General features: G+C 41.7%; 1 protein-coding gene and 1 long non-coding RNA gene across 2 annotated transcripts in view; one reads left to right on the top strand and one right to left on the bottom strand.

Moving 5' to 3' along the window:
- The window catches only part of LOC134761969 (uncharacterized), a 146,428-nt gene that overhangs the window by 16,901 nt on the left and 105,911 nt on the right, over positions 1-23,616 (top strand). Inside the window, exon 3 of the long non-coding RNA XR_010141301.1 lies at positions 14,702-14,847. This is a non-coding gene — a long non-coding RNA (uncharacterized LOC134761969). The remainder of the gene's footprint in view (positions 1-14,701; positions 14,848-23,616) is intronic.
- On the bottom strand, positions 3,576-4,916 carry POU5F1B (POU class 5 homeobox 1B). Its single transcript, XM_009244087.4, is given in 4 exon segments — positions 3,576-3,975; positions 3,977-4,732; positions 4,735-4,835; positions 4,838-4,916. Coding segments are annotated over 4 exon segments (1,185 nt in total). The 5' UTR covers positions 4,902-4,916; the 3' UTR covers positions 3,576-3,711.

Raw genomic sequence — 23,616 nt, 5'->3', positions numbered from 1 at the left:
ATTGCTTTAACTAATGCGCTATTTGTATGACCTTGCACAAGCTACTTAACCTTTCCGTGTCTTAGTCATTGTTCCTCCCATCGTGGGGCCCCTCCCAACATAACCAGCTAAAATATTTAAAAGAGGCAATTGAGGAAAGTTCCATGAAGAGACTATTTACAAAGATGTGGGCAGAACTAAGGGAAACTCACAAGGGATGGCGAAGCATCCCAGGGTTAGTGGCAGCAGAGACCCATTTTCACTCTAAGCCTAGGACTCGGGGCACAGGGAGGAAGCATTTACTGAAGTCTGGGGAGATGCTAGAGCTGCAAGAAAGAGCTTTCTGAAGGGAGCTGCAACTTTCAAAGTAACATTGCAGCCAATTTAAGGCCTGACAGGAAGGAATTTAAAGTAATAAAAAGTCAGATTCTCCTACCTTCCGATCTTCCTGCTAATAGGTCTCATTGACTAAACCCAGCTAGGAGCCAGAAGGCAAGGAGCTCATTTACGTAGTCTATACAAGTCATCTTCCTAGGGTGTGGGCCAGGTACAGAAGGGTAGAGAAATGACAAACAAGGGACAAACAAGGAATTTGAAGCACAGTTTTTTAACCTAAGAAATTGCAATTCTTAGCCTCTACCTTATGGAGGCTTCTTGGAACTATGGGCCTCGATATACAAAACACCTAATAAGGAAATCAGAAGAAAATGAGTTCCAAATAAAATACAGCTTTTAATATTCCTCTTTGCCATCTGCTATGAAACCACTGTCCATTGATTTTTTTTAACTTTTTTCCACTGATTATTTTTTGCGTTTGTGTGTTGATTTGTTTTAATCTCCCAGCTAACTGTTAATGCCAGGCGTTAAATTCCAGAATGAATTTAACTCTGGTGCTTCCTGGAGACTGGCATCTTTATTTCTCCATGATTTGTGTTTGTCCATAGGTGGGGCTTGAGAAAATATCTAGTTTCAGAGTCCTTGGAAGATTCTTCCTTCTTAGCTTCAGTCACTAATTGTTATTTTCAGGGTCATGTTGCCAGGAACTTCTCCCTGCTGCAGACAGCAGCCATGTCTAAACCACTCTGTTTTCTGCCTGCCTGAGTTTCGCTACTTCATATTTTATGCCTGCTTTGGGGTTTTTATTGGATAGCATTACCTTATCGTGAATGGGAGGAGTGGGTCTTTCCTGGTAAGTGATGAGAGATTGGCATCCTTGTGAGGCAGGCTTGGTGTAATAAAGAGGATCCAGGGTTCTAATCCCTCCTCTGCCTTTTACTTATAGTGTGACCTTGAGAAATTTCTTATCTGTCTTTGAGACTTAGATTCCTCATCTACAACATGGAAGGCTCACTGTGCCTGTCTTCCTGGGTAGATGTGGGGAGACAATGAAATACATATGCACAGAAGTCCAGGCATTTCCCTTCATACATGGCAGGCATTCAGAAAATCTTACCGAAAAATAAAAAATTTCTAAGATCCAATGGAGATCCTGACCTTTTGATTATACTAGAGCTAAAAATGAAGCTGATAATGTGCCTCAGGTCCAAAAAAGTTCAGTCCTCCTAGGCAACAAAGTGTCCTTCTTATTCTAATTGATGCCCTTTTTATTTTAAGTGTGACTGAAACATTTTTCTAGGGTAAATTGAGTTCACAGATGTCAAGTCTATTCCCTGTGATTCCTCAGTGGTAAGACGGGAGAAGAAAAAAAATCACATTGAAACATACCTTTTGCATACAGCAATGTAAAAAACACACATCCAAAGATGCAAATGCCAAGAACAGAAGAGCCTCAATTTCTGGGAATCCTTTGGCTGGATTCTGTTACTTTTTCTATTTTTCCATGTGTGACATACGGCACCCTCCTTTTTCTGAGTATTTCTGGAATAACTTGTCATTTGGGGAGTCTGGGATCCAGAATTACTTGGGTTAGAGCAGAACAGTCATGAGTCTAAACTCCAGCCCTCCCTTTTACTTTGGGGAGTTACTTGACAAATCTTTTGCACCTATGGAATAAACATCATAGTCACTTATCTCAGAGTTTGCTTAAAGATTAGAAAACTAATATAAATGAAGTCCTTAATAGACGTGCTTAACAAAGAATGTTCACTAGTGGTATCAATTATTGTTGGAAAGGCACAATTATCACATCATTTTTGACCTAGGAAAAAGTCTAAGGCAATGTAATCCGTTGCTTTCTTTCATGTCTAAAGAAACTGAGGCTTAGGAAGGGAGTTAGGACTAATCAAAGGCCACCCCATTAGTTTGTAGAACCCAGGTTTCTTGATCTCTACTGGGATTTCCTAGCCATAGAAACACCATTTTACATAAAAGTGTCACCAATGAGCAAATAGCAGAAAGCCAAGCCATGAATAAATTTATGACAGTCTTCTAACTTAGATGCCATCTGCAGAAAACTGGAAATTTGGGCAAGTCTCCTAACTACCACTGGTATGCCTAATCATTAATCCCTGTTGGGTTTCAGAATGCCCTGGAGATTTTGTTGTCATTTGATTCATCAATCGGAAAATGAGTCTCAGTTTTTGGCGATGCAGTTTCATAGCAAATTTGGAAAGATGTGATTATTACCCTCTATTTCATGTCCTTCCAAGGAGCTGGTCCAGGGTAAATAGGTGCACATCTTTGAATCAAGGGTCATGAATAGGTGCATTATTACTGAGTTGACTTAAGTTCCTAATGTTCACTATGAATAATGAGTCTAATGTGAAATCTTAATGCATTTGAGGTAGATATGATGTTCTTTTAAAAATGAATTTTCAGGGCCGGGCGTGGTGGTTCACGCCTATAATCCCAATAATTTGGGAGGCCAAGGCAGATGGATCACCTGAGGTCAAGAGTTCGAGACCAGCCTGACCAACATGGTGAAACCCCATCTCTACTAAAAATACAAAAAGTAGCCGGGCGTGGTGGCGGGCACCTGTAATCCCAGCTACTCAGGAGGCTGAGGCAGGAGAATTACTTGAACCCGGGAGGCAGAGGTTGCAGTGAGCCGAGATGACACCACTGCACTCCAGCCTGAGATATAAAGGAAGACACTGCCTCAAAAAAAAAAAAAAATTATCCGGGCCAGGTGCAATGGCTCATACCTGTAATCCCGGTACTTTGGGAGGCCCAGGCAGGAGGATCCCTTGAGCTCAGGAGTTTGAGACCAGCCTAGACAATATGGCAAAACCCCATCTCTACCAAAAATACAAAAATTAGCCAGTCTCATAACCTGGTCTCAAAATAAATAAGCAAATACACAAAATTTTAAAAAGTTAAATTAAAAAATGAATTATCTGTATCACGGGGAATGGTTAATGCTCACATTTTTGTGAAATATGTGAGAGAATGGTGAGGGCCTGGGACTATGCCTTTAGTGGTCAAAAGAGGTTTTGTATCAGGACAAATAGGATGTCTTGAAGAAAAACTACAGCTACCATCAAGTAGCACTCTAGGAAAAGGTAAAAAGGAGGAAAAAACCAAGTATTTATTGAGTACCTACTATGTGCCACACATTTTACCGCACTTAAAAAATTATTACTCAATTATGTTACTTTTCTTTTTTTTTTTTTTTTTTTTTTTTTTTTTTGCTGTGTCCCAGGCTTCTTTATTTAAGAAAAAATTGATACATGATGTGGGATTAAAATCAAGAGCATCATTGAACTTCACCTTCCCTCCAACCAGTTGCCCCAAACTCCCCTGCCCCAACCTTTTGTGTTCCCAATTCCTTCCTTAGTGAATGAAGAACTTAATCCCAAAAGCCCTGGCACAAACTCCAGGTTCTCTTTCCCTAGCTCCTCCCCTCTCCCTGTCCCCCATTCCTAGAAGGGCAGGCACCTCAGTTTGAATGCATGGAGAGCCCAGAGTGGTGACAGAGACAGGGGGAAAGGCTTCCCCCTCAGGGAAAGGGACTGAGGAGCACAGTGCAGTGAAGTGAGGGCTCCCATAGCCTGGGGTACCAAAATGGGGCCCTGGGGCCAGAGGAAAGGACACTGGTTCCCCCTGAGAAAGGAGACCCAGCAGCCTCAAAATGCTCTCGTTGTGCATAGTCACTGCTTGATCGCTTGCCGTTCTGGCGCCGGTTACAGAACCACACTCGGACCACATCATTCTCGAGCCCAAGCTGCTGGGCGATGTGGCTGATCTGCTGCAGTGTGGGTTTCGGGCACTGCAGGAACAAATTCTCCAGGTTGCCTCTCACTCGGTTCTCGATACTGGTTCGCTTTCTCTTTCGGGCCTGCACGAGGGTTTCTGCTTTGCATATCTCCTGAAGATTTTCATTGTTGTCAGCTTCCTCCACCCACTTCTGCAGCAAGGGCCGCAGCTCACACACGTTCTTGAAGCTAAGCTGCAGAGCCTCAAAGCGGCAGATGGTCGTTTGGCTGAACACCTTCCCAAATAGAACCCCCAGGATGAGCCCCACATCGGCCTGTGTATATCCCAGGGTGATCCTCTTCTGCTTCAGGAGCTTGGCAAATTGCTCGAGTTCTTTCTGCAGAGCTTTGATGTCCTGGGACTCCTCCGGGTTTTGCTCCAGTTTCTCCTTCTCCAGCTTCACGGCACCAGGGGGGAAGGTGCAGGGCTCCGGGGAGGCCCCATCGGAGTTGCTCTCCACCCGGACTCCTGCTTCGCCCTCAGGCTGAGAGGTCTCCAAGCAGCCTTGGGGCACCAGCCCCACTCCAACCTGAGGCCCACAGTACGCCATCCCCCCACAGAACTCGTACGGCGGGGGGCATGGGGGAATCCCCATGGCTCCTCAGCGCCTGGCCCAACCCCTGGCCCTATTCCTGGCCCTCCAGGAGGGCCTTGGAAGCTTAGCCAGGTCCGAGGATCAACCCAGCCCGTCTTCGGCCCCCTGGCCCATCACCTGCACCGCCTGGAGGGGGTGAGAAGGCGAAATCCGAAGTCAGGTGTCCCGCCATGGGGAAGGAAGGCGCCCCAAGCCGGGGGCCCGGTGAAATGAGCAATTATGTTACTTTTCATTGAAAGCTCTGTGACAGTATGGGTCTGTGTGTCATACTCTCACTAGTAATGAACACAGTGCCTGAAGCATCATTAAATGTTTGTTGAATGAATGTGTTAGGAACTCTTCAAAAGTAATCTCTTTAAATCATAGTTACCTGTGAATTGGCAATTATTATCTTCACTTTGTGGATAAGAACGCCAAGATTTGGAAATGTTGAATAATGTGTCCATTGTGTCAGTGGCCGATCTGAAATTCCAGTGTAGGCACCATGATTCCTGAATCCATTCTGCTTCTGCCATACCACGCTGCTAGATTCTTCATGGGAGCCATCTACTTGTGTTCTGTGCTATGGAATGGTGTGTCCTTCTTTCTGATTCTTATTTCCTGCAGATTGTGGGGAAATGCTTCTACCATTAACAACCAAAGGCAAAATGGGCTGCAACCAAAGAAACTCCCTGACCTAATTCTTTATAGTTGGTGGCAAGTGCGGTGTAGCGATGGGAAATAGCACTCTATGAAGATATAATAGTGCAAATTCTGCCCTCCTGACAACCCCTTTCTTCAGCACTGCATGGGTGTATTAGTTGTTTATCATTGTGTAATAGATCACCTCTAAACTTAATAGCTTAAAAACAACTAACACATTAGCTCACAGTTTTGTAAAACAGCAATTGTGGTGTGGCTTAACTGGGTATTCTGGATAAGGGTATTTCATGAGGTTGTGGTCAAGATGAGAGCAGGGGATGTTGTCATCTGGGAGCCTAACAGGGGCTGGAGGATCCACTTTCCAAAATGGCTCGCTTACTTGGCTGTTGGCAAAGGCCCCCGTTTCTTGTTGGCTGTTGGTAGGAGGCCTCAGTTGCTCACCATGTGGGCCTTTCCATAAAGCTGCCTGAGTGTCCTCACAACATGTCAGCTGGATTCCCCCAGAGAGAATGATCTAAGAAAGAGAGAGTAGGGAAGAAGCCACTGCGTTCTTTATGACCTAGTCTCTGAAATCGCACACTTTTACTTGTGCCATATTTTATTCATTAGAAGTGAGTCACATTCTGTAGGAGGGTAATTAGCCTTCACCATTTGGCAGGAGGAGTATCAGCTAATTGGTAGGCATATTGTAAAGCTATCATAATGGTTCTGGTAGGCCATGTTTTTGCCTCTGCCACTCAAATATTGGATGTCCGTTTCTTACAGGGATTGTGAAAAGAGAAGGGGCTTTAGAATAAGACAGGCAAATGTTTAAACATTGAGTAAATTTTTAATGTCTTTAACCCTTGTTTCTCAACCATAAAATGAGAATGATCATATCAAATCTTCACAGTTTTGCAGGATGGGTTGCAGGTAATAAAGTCCTAGTGCAATGTCTGGCACAAGGTAAGTGTTTAAGCAGTGGGCTCCTTTCTGTTACATAATGTGGCAACCCTCTTCTCTCCTCTCTACCTCTCAAATATGTGTCTGAGTCAGAACACCAAAGTCACAGACACATAGGTACAAAACAATTCCTGATTCTATTCCGTTTCCATCATGCCATGCTGCCAGTTTCTCCACGGGGCCATCTTTACTTCTGCAGTAAGGAATATAGTTACTTGTTACAGAAATTAGATTCCAGAATTGGGATATGAGTTGGAAAGGGAACTTAAATGTTCTCCTTCAGTCTTGCTCAAATTCTCATGCTTATTTGAAGTTCTTGAGTGTTTCCAATAAGATAGATATGACTTTACCTCTAGATTCTCCCACTTGTTATCCTGCCAAACTTGCGTCCCCTTTCTCGTGGTAATAACTTGCTGCTCAATTCTGTTGTGAGGTTTAAGTCAAGTAAGATGTGTGTAATTTTCTCACAAAACAGTAGCTATTATTTATTGTTTATCATTTTATCATTAACTTCTGTTCCTTTAGACCTGGCTAAAATATTTCTAGTGTCGTCTGAAAATATTGTATTATATTGGGTGTTGTGTGTGTGTGTGTGTATGTACCACCTTTTTTTAAGAAGCACAAAATGTGTTTGACTGGTTACTTAGATTATTTATTTCTCACAAAATGAAGTAAAGTCCTTATTGTCTCATTTAGCAGAAAAGTGAAATAGAAGGTTAATAGGTTGGCCTAAGCCTCACAGCTGGTAAGTATAGCTACCTAGATTTGAACCATGAAAATCGTTTGAGATGATGCTGTGCTTTATTTAATCTGTTCAGACAACGGCATTGTGTTCTCATGGGGAGACAGGCTAGATTTTGTGACCTGAATGTCTACTTGTTTGACTATATGGTACAACTAAAATTTGTGAATCTGCTAAATAAGTCTTTGTGTTTAATTTAGTTTAGTGCAATAATAATTTCTAGGGATATTACAGGCCAGGCACTGGGATAGATAATGAGGTACAGCTAGGTGAAGGGGGCAGGATGGAAATGCTGAGGTACAGAAGGGTCATAAAGCCCATTGTAATGTTCCATTTTTGTCTCTAGACAATGACAAGCAGACAGTAACACACTGGTAGCAAACATTGAAGACTGGTGGCCCAGGGGCTCTGATGTTGATGAAATTCCTGATGAAATTGAGTTTGGTAATTATACAGTTGACCTGCTTGAAAGAAAGATATCACAGTAGAACAATTTCCTTGGTTCTGCCATTTCATTTATCACCATTGTTTGTCTTTGTTGTCGGTATTAACATCAATTATTAATCTTAATGCTCATTTTCCTTCCTAGCCTTCTTTCCTGTCTGACATGTGGAATCTCTTGCTATTAAATTGAGAGGCAGGTGGAAACATTAGTTCTTCTTATGTCTTTGGTCATTGTTTCTTCTGAACCAAGAGTTTTTTTCAGTGGGGGCAGGACAATTGGAAAAATCCATTCCAAGTGGCATAAAGACTGGTTTCTTTGCTCTGTACAAAGTATCCCTGTACCACTTAAGTAGCTATTTCTCTGAGGTTGGACCTCAACTAGAACCATGATGGTGGGATGCAGAGAAACTGGCAAATAGGTTAAATCTAAAGCAGGTAGAAATCACAACACTTGGGATGGCAAAAACAGCTAGCTGCCTCCCAAGATCTGCTCTCCCTTTCTGTCTCAGTAACCTAACCTCATTTTATATAAGATAGCAGGCCATCCAGCTAAAAGACTATATTAACTAGTGTTTCATGGCACTAAGTTGTGGCCAATGAGAATTAGCAAAAAATACAATGTGAAACTTTTGGGAAGGCTGTTTAAAGGAAGCTGAGTTAACAGGAACTCTCCCTTCCTCCTCAGGCCATTGCCCTTTTCCTTCTAGCCTACAACATGAATGTAATGGTAGCACTCCAGAAGCCATCTTGAACTGTAAGTCAACATTAGGCAGAAGCTGCAAGCGAGATGGTGAGGCAGAGTGAAGAAGCTTGAACCCCTGATGACCATTATATCGTGCTCAGACTTCCCACCTCTGATTTCTAGTATGAGAGAGATATTTATATACCCAAGTTATTTAAATCATTGATTTTTTTAGAGTTTCTGTTACATGAAGCTGGTTCTCACCATAAAAGATAAGACTAGAAGTGGCTAGGTGGGGTAGAGGGGTTTGGAGATGTTGAGAAAGAGAAAAAAATCAAAGAAGACTCTTGGGTTATTTGGGTGGTGGTCCGATTCACTGAGAAATAATACACAAAAGGAAAAACAAGATTAGAAGAGAAGAGAATTAACATAGTTTTGGAAATTTTAAGGTAGAGGGAGCTGCAGGACATTTAGGAGTGGGATTCTTACAGCCAGCTGGATATATGTGTTAGGTGCTATAACAAAATATTAAGGAAGGAGATACAGGTTTGGCCATAACTATCATGTGTGTGATATGTAAAGCTACTGTAGTGGACTAAATTACCCAAGAAGACTTAGATGGTGTTGAAAATTAACATAGAGAAGCTGGGTGAGCTTCCTGTGGGACAACTGAGGGTGGTATACACCTAGGTAAGCAAATAATTATGATTCCAGTCAGGATTTGGTAAATACACCATTAATGATCCACTTAATTATTCTTCCCCCAGGTAGTCATATTTTGATAGGATGGCAAATAAACAAAATTTTAAGGAATTAGGTTCTCTCTTTCCAAGGGATCTAAGGCAGAGACTACTGCCAAAGAGAGGCACAAATCACCAAGAGATAACTAGCATTGCCCCAGTAAATTGATAGAATTTCCGCCACGTCAAAGCTTTGTGATGTGAACCTATGTGTTCTAATCATAGGCATGTAAGTTATTTCCACAGGAGTTGTACATTATTGAAATGGACTAATGAATTTCCCCTAACATCTTCAAGGAATAATAAAGGAGCGGACAAAGCATGGATCTAGAAATTAGTTAAGACTGAGTATGTTTGTTCTAACAGTTTCTACCTATACTATCCCACCTTAACCATCTCAGTCCCATTTTCTCATAGGAAAATGCAGTAATGTCTCTACTTCATGGTTCTACTGTGAGAAATATGGGATGATATATTTTAAGTATTGGAATAGTACCTGGCACAGACACCCATAATTCCTCATCTTATTTGGTTAACGAAAGGCTAAAGCCCCAGGAATCTGGGGTTCATTTTACAGATGCTTTCAGTTTGAAGATTCTATTATTATAGGGTTTTCTTGTCCAGAAGAGAAAGAACTTTAATGAAAAAAATTAAAAATGAATGAAATGGGGGTAGGGCTGGCATATTGCACAGCTCCATGGGATGCCATTTACATTGTATTGATGCAACCAGCTGCCTTGGAATTGGGCAGTGTGCACCCTATCTAACTGTATGCAGTGACCCTGTTTGGAAGCTACCTCTTAAAATGTTCTTAATAATAATGTCTGTTATCTATTAAAATAAGAAAAGGTATGTCACCGTGGGTTTTGTCTTTTGTTGTCTTTAGTTGAGGTTGGACTTCTCAAGGCCTCTTAAGACCCTCACTTTCCCTATTCTCTGACATATACTTAGTACTTTCTCTTTGCTAATTTTTGCTTTCTTTTTTTTTTTTTTTTTTGCACATGCTACTCCCTTCTTCTGGAATTCTATCCTAATTTGGATTTCTCATGTATCTCTCTTTTTTTTTTTTAAGAATCAGCTCAAATGTTGCTCTTCTGGTTGTCTTCCCTGCCAGCTCTGGGTAATATTAAGTGTTCCCTCTCTGAACTGTCATGATGGTGTGGCCATATCTTTGCCATTGCCCTTGTTTTAAAACTCAGGGTCCTTAGCCTGTTCTAGGAGGCTCAGTACAGTGATTATTTCTTCAGTTGTGTCTCTAGTCACTTTCCTCCCATGGTCCACCCAGAGTCAACACACTCTGTTCATATTGACTTTGGGCTTAATTTGAGCCAAGAAAAGAACTTCTTGCCATGGACTGGGGCCTATTTCTGGAGAAGAGCATGTGTAATCCTGCTCGTGGTATATAGTATGAACACCCCATCTTAGCCATGTTATATGCTTCATGTTTTAAAACCCCTAGACTTGTGATATCAAGTCACCACATGTGGCTATTTAAATTTAATTAAAATTTAACACAAATTTAAAATTCAGTTCCTCAGTTGCACTAGCCACATTTCAAGTGCTCAGTAGTCACATGTTGCTGCTGGTTACCATATTGGAAAACACAGACATAGTAAATTTCCATTAGTGCAGAAAATCCTTTTTTTGAAACAGTCTTGCTCTGTCACAGAGGCTGAAGTGCAGTGGCACGATCTCTTTTCACTACAACCTCTGCCTCACAGGCTCAAGCAATTCTCATCCCTCGGCTTCCTGAGTAGATAGGACTACAGGTGTGTGCCACTGTGCCCAGCTAATTTTCGTATGTTTAGTAGAGACAAGGTTTCGTCACATTGGCCAAGCTGGTCTCGAACTCCTGGCCTCAAGTGATCTGCCTGCCTCAGCCTCCCAAAGTTCTGGGATTACAGGCGTGAACTACTGTACTCAGTGCAGAAAGTTCTAGTAGACAGTGCTGCACTGGGCTTTTCAAATTTTTGAGAGAAAAGGTACCTTTTTGCTCTTGTTACTCAAAATTGTTGTCCCAGGACCAGCAGCAGGTCTATCCACTGGTTGCTTTTATAAAACTGCAAATCTCACACCTACTAAGTCAGAACTACTGAGTCAGAACCTGCATTGTAACAAGGTCCTCAGATGATTTGCACCTGAAGGATTCACGTTCTTGAAAGTCATGCATTACTACCTTAAGGATCACTAATTTCAGCTACTTCTCTCCAGATATTTTCAAGGTTTTCAACTATGCCTGCAAATTGAAAGCTCCTGAAGGGCCTTGAAAACTGTGGATATTTGGTTTTGCCCTCAGAGTTTGTGATATAATGGTTTGATGCATAGTTTTGGTACTGGCAGCTTGAAAATCTTCCCAGGTGATTCTAATGTGTAGCCAGGCTTGAGAACCACTGCTTTAGAACAAGACAGAAAGGCTCAGAGAAGGAAAGTGATGGATATAGATCACTAGTAATAGCCTTCCTTATTTCCTAACTCAGAGTCTAGTGCTCATTCTGCTACACCATACAGTCTCACCCTCAGTGGCCTGAATTCTAGAGAAGCACTCTGGGCTGATCAAATTTTTTCCCCCATCTTTCTCCACTTGAAGCAATCACTCTGATATCCCCTAGTGGAGCTAACACAGGGACTGCATTGTAATTGCTTGTTAATGTCAAACTGGTAGTTGATGGATTTGCCATCTGCAGAAGCCTGCCTTTAATGGCCAATGCTGGGTGTACAGGGCTTGAAACTCTTCTGGTGGAGATCAATACTCTATTATGGAAGCAACCGGCTGGCAGACACCATGGGGGCCTCGCCTTTTGCCTTTAGGTGCCCTGGCTCTGTGAAGAATTCCGGTCAGAGTTGTGAAGGCTGTGGGTGAGGGAGCCACTGATGAGTCCAGCAGAGCCCCACAGTGCCACTGTGGCAAGTCTGCGTGCAGGGGGACAGCAGCACTGGCCATTGCCCTGCACATTAAGAAGGCCCGCAGGCCAGGCATGGTGCATCATAGGGACAGGATGCACCATGTGCCTATGATGTCCAGTCAGTTACATCTTCCACTGCAGTCAGCCTCAAACATGCCCTGTAAGAAACTGCTGGAAAAGCAAAAGAAAAGAGAATTCACAGATACTATCCATTCCCTCTGCCCACCCTCCTTTTCTCTCTCTGAATTGTCCTCACTGCAGGTAAAGTGGAGCAGAGGGCAGAAAAGCAGTATTTATAACAATGATAATAACCAGTAGCCTATATTTATTGAGAGCATAGACTGTTCCCGGAAGTTGGCTAAGTTCTTTCATTTTATTACTTAATTCTTACAACAACACTATATGTTGGAGGTAGATTTTACCAAGGAGGAAACTCAGGCTCAGAGAAGTTATATGACTTGTTCAAGGTCACACATCTAAGAAGTGATAGAGCTAGAATTTTAGTTACATCTGTCACTCAGCAAAGCCCATGCTCTTTACAACCATGTATTTCAGTTTCCCAATACACATGCATAAGGCTCTCAGGGCATTATTCATGTGGAGAAGAAAACTGCTGGAAGGACAGCATTTTAATCACTATGCATGTTTCACTGTAGCATTTCCTGGTCTATTTTTAAATGTTAGGATCTAATTTATAAACATGCATTGCACCAATTTTATAGATGTCACTTGATGATTTTTCTCTTGTAGGTATATATATATCCATGCAACCACAACTGAGTCAAAAATATAAAGCATTTCCACCATCCCGGAAGTGTCCTCAATGGTCCTTCCAACTCAGTCTCCACATCAAGAGATAACTAATATAATTTCTATCAACAGAGATTAGTTTGCTTGGTCTTGAATTTCATGTAAATTGAATTATACAGTACATATCTGTGTCTGGTTTCATTGGCTTAATTTATTTTTAAGATTTACCCATATTGCAGCATGCCTGAGTAATTTATTCCCTTTTATTGTTGTATACTACTCATTATATGGATATATCACCATTTATTTTCCACTCTCCTGTTGATGAGCATCTGGGTTGGTTCTCCATTAGAATCAACTGCTCCCTCCCTTCAGGGTAACCTTGGCCAAAGCTCTCAGTTCCTTTCTCTACCTGGCTCTCTGACTCCAGGTTCCAGTGAATATTCTCTCCATTTGTCCCTTCTAGCCTTGAGGTATAAATCTATAATGAACCCTGGGGTACTGCAATATTCTTAAGGTCTCCTGAGGTCCTGTTCACTTGGTAAATAGTGTCTTTCTTTCCTTTATTTCTTTCTTTTTTCTGTAAATTCCCATTGGGCAGCACAAGATTTTTATCTGATATGGTGTTACCAAGTTTCCAAATCCTAACACTCCTCACCTGTTCTTTCCACTCAGTTGCTAGCAAAGTATCTTGCAGAAGGGAGGGTTACAAAAATGTTGGCTGATAGATGGACTTGCTGAATGAGACACTAGCGTCTTATTAAAGTATCCGAAACTAAAGCTGATGAGTTTCCTACAAGTAGCTCCTCAGAGAAATCATTGTTTTTAATTTATTTCTCCAAAGGCAAGCTAAGAAGTAGACCCAGGCCATTGGCATTCTTTGCACGGAACCCAGGGACAAGTTTTCACTGAGCTTCGTGAACTAAGATGGACACAGATTGCTGTTTCCTCATCTGGAAAATGAGTATAATACTACCTGGCCAGCCCCAATCCACAGATGTGTTGTAGAGTAGTGGATGTTAAAGCAAAATTCCCCTTAAATCATAGAGGATCTTTGCCATTCATTAGGATTATAAACAAAATTCTGAAATCTGCTATTATAGTTGAATTACCCCAAAAACATTCTTTGAGAATCTCACTGCATATGTCTACCATCACATCAGCCTGAGAACTGCTGCTGAATAGGTGCAGCTCTTGGCACAACCCAATGCACATTAACTAGGATGTTATAGAATGTAAGGGCTCTCAGGAACGCACTTGAGCTGTGTATCTTCCGTTCAGTTCTCTGATGCCATTTCCACTCTCCTTTACCTTGCTCTATTCCCCAGAAGACTGACCTGTATGGACTAAATCAACAGGTTCTCATGTCTCTGGTGTCTACTTGGGTTCAGACAAAGGTGAGCACTAACAGAAGGCTGAAGGGAGTAGGTGAGTGGAGTTGGAAAGATGACTCACATGCTCCCTCCCTGCAGGGTAACCTTGACCAAAGCTCTAGGCTCCTTTCTCCACTGGGCCCTCTTCGACTCCAGGTTTCAGTAAATACTCTATCCACTTTCCTCTTCTAGCTTTGATGTATAAATCTATAATGAACCCTGGGGTACTGCAATATTCTTAAGGTTTCCTGGGGTCCTGTTCACACTTGGTAAATAGTGCGTTTTCTTTTCCCCTCCCTTCCCTTCCCTTCCCCTTCCTCTTCCCCTTCCCCTTCCCCGTCCCCTTCCTTCCCCTTCCCCCTTTCCCCCTTCCTTTTCCTTCCCTTCCATTCCTTTCCTTTTCTTCCCCTTCCCCCTTTCCCCCTCCCCTCCCCTCCCCTTCCTTTCCCTTCCCTTCCTTCTTTCATCTCACTCTGTTGCCCAAGCTAGAGTGCAGTGGTTCCCTTCAAAGTGCCCTAATTTGGGTGTGCGCCTATTGCCTGCTAAGAGCCTGACTGACACCTCAATCCGCCCAGCTTTCCAAAGCCCTGTGTCCAAATATATCCAGTGATAATCTCCCTCTCCTTCATTTTTCTTTCTTATTACCTAGGAGAATCCTATGGAATTTATGAGGAATCCTGAGGTTTATGCTTTTTTTTTTTCTATACACCAAATCTAATGCTTTTGAACCCAGTTTTTTTTTCTTTTTTTCTAGAATGTTTGAATGCTACACACATAAGACAACTGTTTCTATTTTACTAAAATGCAAGATAAAAGCTGACCATGGAACTGTCCTAAGCTTCTGTTTGGAGATGGCCCACCTAGGTCAGGGATGAAGTCTCTACAAAGTACTCATCCTGGGTGAGTTGGAATTTAAAACCTTGGCCTCAGGATCATAACCTTGATGCTCCAGGATTAGATTAGGCTTTTCTGAGTGGAATGCTACCATTTCAACCATTCTAAGGAGTCAACGTTCTTATGTGATTAACTACAGAAATGACTTTCAAGAGCTGGTGTGATCAATCTAACCCTCTTGTTTCATGACCAAATCACTTTTACTATTTAATTCTGTTCTTCTGGGGGTGATTTAAATGATAAAATATCTTAAGAAGGAAATCTTATTGAACAAATATTATTTTGACAAAACATTAGTCACAAATAGATGAGTTTATCCTGGCTTCTTAGGGAAAGAAGGCTTGGAATATATTTAATTGTGTTAAGCTATTTTGCTTCTTTTCCCTTTCTACTGTATTCCCATTTGTAAATTTGGTTCCCAAACCATGCAGCTTTTACTTTCAAAGTATACATATTTCACTCTCCTTTTTCCCCCTTTTGCTAGTGGCCTAAGTCAGGATCCTATCGTCTCTCATTCTGATCTATAGAAAAACTTTTTAATTAATCTCTCAGCAACCACTGTCTCCCTCCTCTAATTTATACTCCATAATGTCACCAAGTATTCTTCTAAACCATAGAAACACTTATGCCACACACCTTTTCTGAAATTGGCATTCCAGAGTTTATAATAAGTCCCTATATTCCTCTAGGCCCCTGTCCCTGGAATGCTGCTGTCCTAGAAAGAATCCCAGCATTTTTCAGTCATTAAATAGAGGGTGCATCTTTATCCTGCAACATCTTATTTTAGGATAGAAGACAATATCCCCAGCATAGTGGGGTAAGAAACAGTGACATGATGCAATGGTCCTATTCATGGGGTTACGCAGGAGGCAATGGTGCCTAATGGTACTCATGAAATGTTCTCAGAGTTATTTTGCAATTAGGGTAGATGTCACTCAAGGCTGCATCTGCACAGGGAAAGCCTAATCCAAATAAATATTTGATGGGGTGAGGATATTGCCACATAATATCCCTATTTTATGGAAAATATTATTCCTGCATTTCATTGATGAGGAAACTGATGTAAAGAGAGGGTAAATAATTCATGGCTTTGTGGTCACCCAACCTCTAATGATGTCAAATGAACTTAGATTTTCACAAGATGGACACAAAGGAGTGAGAGGCAGAGAACTGTTCTTTGGTTCCATTCCCTGCTTCCCTTAGATCTGCTGCTTGATTTCCATTCCATCTGGCTAGTGCCTATTTTCATGTCAGTTTTATAATGTGTGGATTCTTGGCCCAGCTTAAGAACTGTTGAGCTGTATGCATGCTGGGCTGGCAGATCCAGGAAGGAGGAACTCTACTCAGATATTTACCCTCCCACTTTGTGCACAGGCACAGATGCTTGTGGAATGTGGATGGGAAATTCCTGATGGAGATATCCGTGCTGGCTTGAGCCATCCAGTTAGAACCAACATTTAAAGCCACCTGAAGTTCAAAAAGTTCAGACAAAGCTGGTTTAAAGAAATCAGAGATGACATACTTTTTTCCTAGGCAAAGAAAGGGAAACATTTCTATATAACTTCCTGCTCTTATGTGGCTTCTTCATTCACCATGTATTGAATGCCTAATGAATGTCCAGCTGAGTTCTGGGGCATGGAGATAAAAATGTCTGTTTTCATGTCACTGAGGAACTTACTAGCAGTCTAGTGAAAAGGACACAAATGATTGCAATACGGTGTGATTAGCACTATAATTGGTGAGAATATAGGATTTTCTGGAGAACAGAGGAAGCAGGAAGGACGGGAAGTAGAGTAGCAATTCTTGAGTGGTACTGAGTAGCAATGCTGTGCTGTTGTTATACATGTTCTTGTTTAATCTTCCATCACTGCTGGAGGGACAGTATACTTTTCCCTTGATTCTCAGAAAAGTAAAGCAATCTTCCTAGGGTCCCAAACCTAGGATTAAGGGCTCTTACCAAAGTTGCATCTGCAGGATTCTAAGGCAGTGGTTCTTTTTACACGGCCTTGCTGGAGGGCTGTGATCGTGTTCTTCACATGTAGGCTGTGTGCTGAAGGGAGACTTGGAATGTACCAGCCTGAGAGGAGTGAAGGACATTACGGGAAGCATGAGTCTAAGCCTTGAGAAGTCAAAGAGTCCAGGTATCATGGGATCATTTAGAAATGACCAGCCCTTCTTTATGTCTAAAGAGAGGGTCAGAATGAAGGGGTGATAGAGGGAACTAGCAATGAAGATGGTGTCAGCTTTTTATATGACATAATGTCGTTTTTGTGCTAGAAAACAGGCTATCAATTTGGAATTTTCATTTGTTTGCTTTGTGTTAGCAATTTACTTTTTAGATTTTCCTCCTAACATTTAACAAACTGAAGTATATAATGAATGCCCACAGGCCAATGGGAGCAAGAGAAGCAATAAAAGAGGAGAAGGCACCCCAGATTTGGATTCATACATTAGCCTTGTTTCTTTGATCCACCATTTAAACGTACATAAACTTTAGGCTGTTATTTGACTCCTTTGAGGTTTAATGTCCTCACTTGTGCAGTGGTGGCAATTTTTTTAGTCTTACTAATCAAGCCTGGGTATCAAACACCATCATAGATATGGGCTCGTCATGTGAACTCTAATGTGTTGGGCAAACACTAGTTTCTCAGCTTTGGGCATAATAGTAGCATATAGAATCAAAGGAGCACTCTTCTCCTTGATTGGATTTCCACCAGAAAAAGAATAAAAATTGCTTTTGTGTCTCATCCTTGTTTTTTCTGCAACAGCTTTGCCAAAGTTTTTCTTCTGTTCCTCAGGCCAGTTGTAAATGGCCTTGTGCATCCTTTGAAAGAAGACCAGGCTGGGGAAGCCAAACTGGTTCTGATGTGGTAGAATCACTTGAAATAGAGAGACAGATATGAACTTGTATGTGCCTCTCCTGTCCTGTGAAGAAGGTATGAGTATCCCCGGTTCATAGATAAGGAAACTGAGACTCAGCAATGAAGTCATGTATCTGAGATCACATGGTGAGCAAGTCCTATAGCCAGAGGCGAGCCTGGATCTCCTGGGTTCCAATGCCTGTGTTCTTTCCACTCCTTTTTATTGCCTTCAGCAAAAAAGCTCCTTTGAGCAAATCGATAGGGCTGTCAGCTAAGTTTAAGCCAGGGTTGAGGCGAAAGTCAACACAGGGCTATGAATGTTCTAGCTAAGACTTTGTGGAGGCTTTTACCAGCCAATCTTCAGAATAAAACCCCCACCCAGAGCCAGATGAGATCAACCTGGGCTGTAATGAACTAACAACTTCCAGAGTGAGAATGCCTCTCTTGTTGGCTCCAGTAGACAGCAGGAAAGCAAGTCAGACATGAGGAACGAGAAAGCCACTGAGAGAAGATTTTGCTACTTGGACAATTTCCTGGAATATTACTGTCAAATAAGTAAAAGCCTGATAATGTTTTCAGGTGCATGTGTGTATACAGTTTTAGAGGAAGTCTTATTAAAGAACATCAGATTCAAGACTCATACAAGAAATGCCTTCCGTTTGGCGAGACCATACTTGCAGCCGGGGGGTGCTTTCACTGTTAGAGGTGTCTGCAGGTAGCGCACCTGTCCAGTGGGAATGCTCTGTCAAGATGCACTAGTGTCATCTGGGCTGATCTTGACCACGGCTCTCTTCCCAGAGTAGAACAGGGGAAGCTGAACACCTGCAGGATATCTTGGGAATGACATTCAAAAAGCTACAGCTGTCCCAGCTGAGCCAGGAGCCTGGCAAGCACTTGGAGCACACATTATTTGTGAAAGCAATCTCTGTCAGCCCCACATCTGGGGATAAAGGATCAAACCCCAACAAATTTAATTAAGGCTCATCACGTAGATGAAATTGAGATGCTAGACTAGGCAATTTGTAATGGTTAGAAAATGCCCTTCTAAGCTCCATCTAATGCATTGGCTTTTTGGCATCTCCCAGAGAAAGCTCTCACCAGATACACTCCAGAGAGATGACACCTTTTAGAAGTTCAGGGACCACATAAAGGTTGGTGATGGATGTTTTCCTCAGGGCTGATTATGGCTCTTTAGTCTAATAGCTCTCCTATTCATACCATATTAAGGGCTTAATATGAACTGAAATGGTGCTGCTGGTAGCTTTAAAAGCTGACGTAAACTTAAGGGCTCTTTAGAAAACATAATATCCATGGGAAAATAGATGGCATAAAACCATAAACAAAACACAGCTCACCAATGCATTGATATAGGCCAAACTGGTATTACAGCCTGCTGGGAAAGTGCGCTCATTCCTTGTACATTTGTACATTTTGGGGGTAGGTCAGGAATCAGGAGACACAGAATGCCTTCTTGTTGGGACTTGCTGGTAGAACTTACGTAGGGCATGCCAAACCCTTCCCTTATTAACTATTTGACTCTTCCTACATGCCCAAACATATTACCTGGGCAGTTGAGAAACGACAACAGTTGTGGGACAAAGAACACATTGTTAAATTGCAGAGTTGCACAGTTATTGCCTGGAGCGCCAGGTTAAAGGAAACTGAACTGTGGGGTTGGCTGGCACTGTCTGTATACACAGCCCAGTCTAAGGCCCCAATCCTGAGAAACTTGCTGGGTTCCTGCCCTTTGATTCAGAGAAAGCAGCTTTCCAGCTGGGGCCGACTCCCTCCCCCACATAAAATAAAATAAAGTCAATAGCACATAAAAATTCTTTGTACTTTTCTCAGTGCCTTTCATCTGCTGAGCTCAAAGGACGATGAGGGTATTAACTCTGGCTACACCTCTTAGTGGTAGGAGGAGAGTTTATTCGTCCCTCTGTTTTATGGATAGGGAGCTGAGATACGGAGAGGTTAAGCAATTTGACCAGGGTCAGGCAATTGGTCAGAGGTGGAGCTGGAAGGGAAATCAGGTTTTCTAATTCCCAGTCTAGTGCCCCCTGCAGGCTCTATGGAGCGATGCAGCTGCTAAAAAATGCTGGAGGGCTGTGGAAGTGGAATCACGCAGTAAGAGCAGGAAAAGAAGCTTGTAATCATTTAGACGACGCCTTCGTTTCCCAGATGCGGAGAACGAGGCTGGGAAAGTTGATGGTGATTTTTCCAAATTCAAATAGATAGTTAATTACAGAGTAGAGTCTAGAATTTTGGCTCTTGACTTCCAGTCCACGGTGGTTTCCTCTTAGCTCTTGGGGAGTCTCTGTTGATACCTCCTTCTTGGTGTCTATACCAGTTTTGCAAATTTTAGCATACCTAGCAATTTAATTGGTGTTCAAGAAATGTCTGATGATCATTTGGTAGTCTCATACTAGCTTTCTTCTTCTCTGAATTTGTATTAATTTTTCAGCAATCAGGTCAAGACCCAGAACATCCAGGAAAGTCCACTTGATCACCTTAGAATTGCTAGGGCCTCTATTATTTGAATCCCACATTTGGCCCTGGAATTAGGGATTATTTCCTACTATAAGTCTTCTCTGTCCCTCCTGTTTACTATTCAACCCGGCAGGCAATGTTTCTGTAACCCTTTGTACCTAACTCTGTTCCAGCATAAGAAACATTTGGCTATAATCTTTGATGTACTTTTTATCTCCTCTCCACAAGACCCTTTATATAAATTGAATCATATAACATTAAAACAATGCTGAGTTGCAAATTTAAACACTTTCTTTTAACAAATGAAGGAAAAGAGGGGTGATATAATTTTTCCAAGGTTTCATTGCTAGCGAATCACATAGGAGGCAAGCCTTTTAAACTGAAATTTTGTGCTGTCTCTTTTGAGGGCATAAAGGATTTTTTCCACAGCTCTCTCTTCTTCACAGGAACTAGAATGATAGTGATCACTTATGATGTTGTGGTTGGTTTGAAAGGAAGTGGCTCGAAACCCATCCTGTGCCACTATTGGTGATGAACCGTAATTTTTGTTGTATCTGCCTTCTATGTCCACACATGTGGGTGAATGTGTGTGTTCCATACCTCCACAAATCCTTTCATCTAGTTAAATGTATCTTTAAATTTCTGCATTTATTGAAAACTATATATAAAGTACATAAGACAGTGATTATATTTCAGAAGCTTTTTCCAACTGCCCCTTTCCCCATGAGATTCTAACATGCCCTCCAAATTCTTTTCTAGTTGAGGATCACTGGGAAGAGTTGTGTTACTTCAAGTAACCCTAACTGATATAACAAATAAATTCCACATACATAAAGCCTCACACTTATCAGAAATTTCTTTCTTGTCCAATTTAACAGTTCTGAAGATGGCTGAACATGTTGTTGGGTGGTTCTGCTCCATGTGCTCATTGAGGGACCTAGGCAGACAGAACTAAGTCATCCTTAACATCTGCTTCTAAGATTGCTATAGTGATTTTAATCTCAGCTAGCCAAAAGGGCAAAGGGGCTTGAAGAAGCATGTGTTGGAGATTCCAGGGCCAGACCTGGAAGTCACATGTCTCAAAAGTCACATCACTATATTTTAACTCTAAGGAGATAGGGAAATATAATTCAGGTATGTACCCAGGAAGAGAAGAATAAATTTGTTCAGAGCTCAGATCACTGATACCATCTCATTATAATGCCTATGTTGGTAGCAACCTTTTCATTCATTCACTTTTTCATTCAGTCAATTTTTTTTACTAATAAACTTGGCTATTAATTGAGAGGTTATTGTGTGTTAGGCATGATAGTTATGAAACAGGCGGAAGCGGACAAAGTACTTGCCTTCAGGGAGCTCATGGACATATACAAAAACAGTCATAATTCAAATACTTACATAAATCAATGTACACTTACATTTCTGCAGGTGCTGGTTTTGAAAGAGAGGCATATGGTGTGATGAGACCTTATAACAAAAGCTTGTGACTTAGCGTGGGTGAGTCAGGGGTGATTTTCCTGAAGATGTGTTTTCTGAACAGAAATCTGAAGAAGAAATAGGAGTTAACCAATCGGTTGAAGGGTGAGAGCCAGGAAAAAAATTCATTGCCAGTTCCAGATAAAATGGTGTCTAACATGAAAGACAATTTCTGTACTGAGAAGGGAGTTTAGGGATGCTATGAACACATAATTTAATTTAGTCCGGTGATCATTTAGTCTTGAATGACACCAACCACCTGTCTTCACTCAACTAGTGGCTTTGGCAGTGACCAGGGATGAGGTCGTCCAGATGTGGACAATCCACCTGAGTTAGGAGTGGATGAGCAATCAATCTACCTGACCGACTACCTGAGCATGATGTCAATAGACCTTCTTTGGTTCGGAGGAGTTCCTGCTTTGGCTACAGCAATAATACTCAGCTGAGGATTGTTAGGAATCTCTGGTGTACTGAAGGTTAATCAAATATGTTATTGCCTGGCCTCAGGCTGTTCTGCTACCTGAATCAACAGAGAAAGTCTTCAGTTTGCTCTTCTTGTGTGTGTGTTTTTGCCATGGTGCTCTGGTTGTGTCAATATTCACTACACTACATTGTGTTGTAGCATGTCAGGACAATATCCTACAATAACAGGGTACAGGAAGCCTGGCACAATACAAGGGAAAAGTAAGCATGAGAAAAAGAGGAAGATGCACAAAGTCATTTATTTGCAAGATAATGAGCAGGTTAGACATTTTTATTTTTGGAAGCTGCTTGTTTCCCAGGGCTAACACCCTGCAGGTAGCAGAGCCCCATGTACTGTTTAAAATGAGGTGTGATCCTATCATGACTATAACTTGATATATATGTTTTAACGGCATATCCTGCCAAGAAGGATATTAATGAGCTATTGCACCATTTGTTCTGCTGTTGCTTATACACAAACGCTGAGTCCAAATGAGATTCCTTGGGGGTTTGAGATTAAGGCTGGAAAAGAATTACTCACATAAGCTGATTTTGTGGAACACGTTCTGTGATGGGAGTAACAAAGTTTATTTAAAAAGTGCAGTTGGTCAGACTACCTTTTCTACAGATAGATCTAGTCTAAACTAGTGAAATGTTAATAACTCATTTAATTTTCCTGGCTTTCATCTCTCTATCTATGAATTGAGAGCATGTGAGACTTTTGAAGTCTGCTGACCAAAAACAGACGAGGAGCCCCTTTCTAACTGTTGAGTATGCATAGATGTTTTGAAGGTGCTGGTCAGGCAGGGTGAGAGCCAAAGGTCTGCCCTTGGCTTCTGAAGTCTTGGCTTTTAGCTGTCCCCTTCCCTTGGTGGTAGACCTAGAATTTTTTCTCCTCAGAAGCTCTTTTCTAGGCAAGACATGAAATTAGAACCCCTCAGTTTTACTCACTTGTAATTTGTTCACACTCACTCTAAACAAAGCAATAATATCCATGAAAGGATAGGTTTGAAAGGCTAGAAACTTAGTACTAACACACATTAAAGTATGCAATTATTACAATTTAAAATATCCTTCTGCCACTATGGTCAAATGCCTCCTGGGGCATGGTGGCCACTCTTTGGGAAACACTGTGCTAAAGGAATCAGCAAAAATGTGCCTGGAATAGTGAAAGTGATTCCTTTTCATAGTTGTAAATATATTCCAGTGGAACATTTGACAACTGAAGTAACTCCATGGCCTCAATTCACTTCTTCTTTCTTTCTTTCCTCCCTCCTTCTTTTTCTTGCTTTCTTTCCTTTTTCTGGGCTTTCTTCTCTCTGTCCTCCCCTTTTCACTGATTTCTTTGTAGTTGCCAAGAACAATGCCACATTTATCGTCACCATAGACCTTGAGATTAGTTTCTTGTCTGCTTCTTGAGGGCAGGGACCATATGATATCACATTTATCATCACCATAGACTTTCAGGTTAGTTTCTTGTCTGCTTCTT

Source organism: Pongo abelii, chromosome 7 (assembly GCF_028885655.2).
Source record: "Pongo abelii isolate AG06213 chromosome 7, NHGRI_mPonAbe1-v2.0_pri, whole genome shotgun sequence".
Taxonomy (NCBI): Eukaryota; Metazoa; Chordata; class Mammalia; order Primates; family Hominidae; genus Pongo; species Pongo abelii.
The sequence above is the reverse complement of the archived record's forward strand: the minus strand, read 5'-3'. Positions and strand labels throughout refer to the sequence as shown.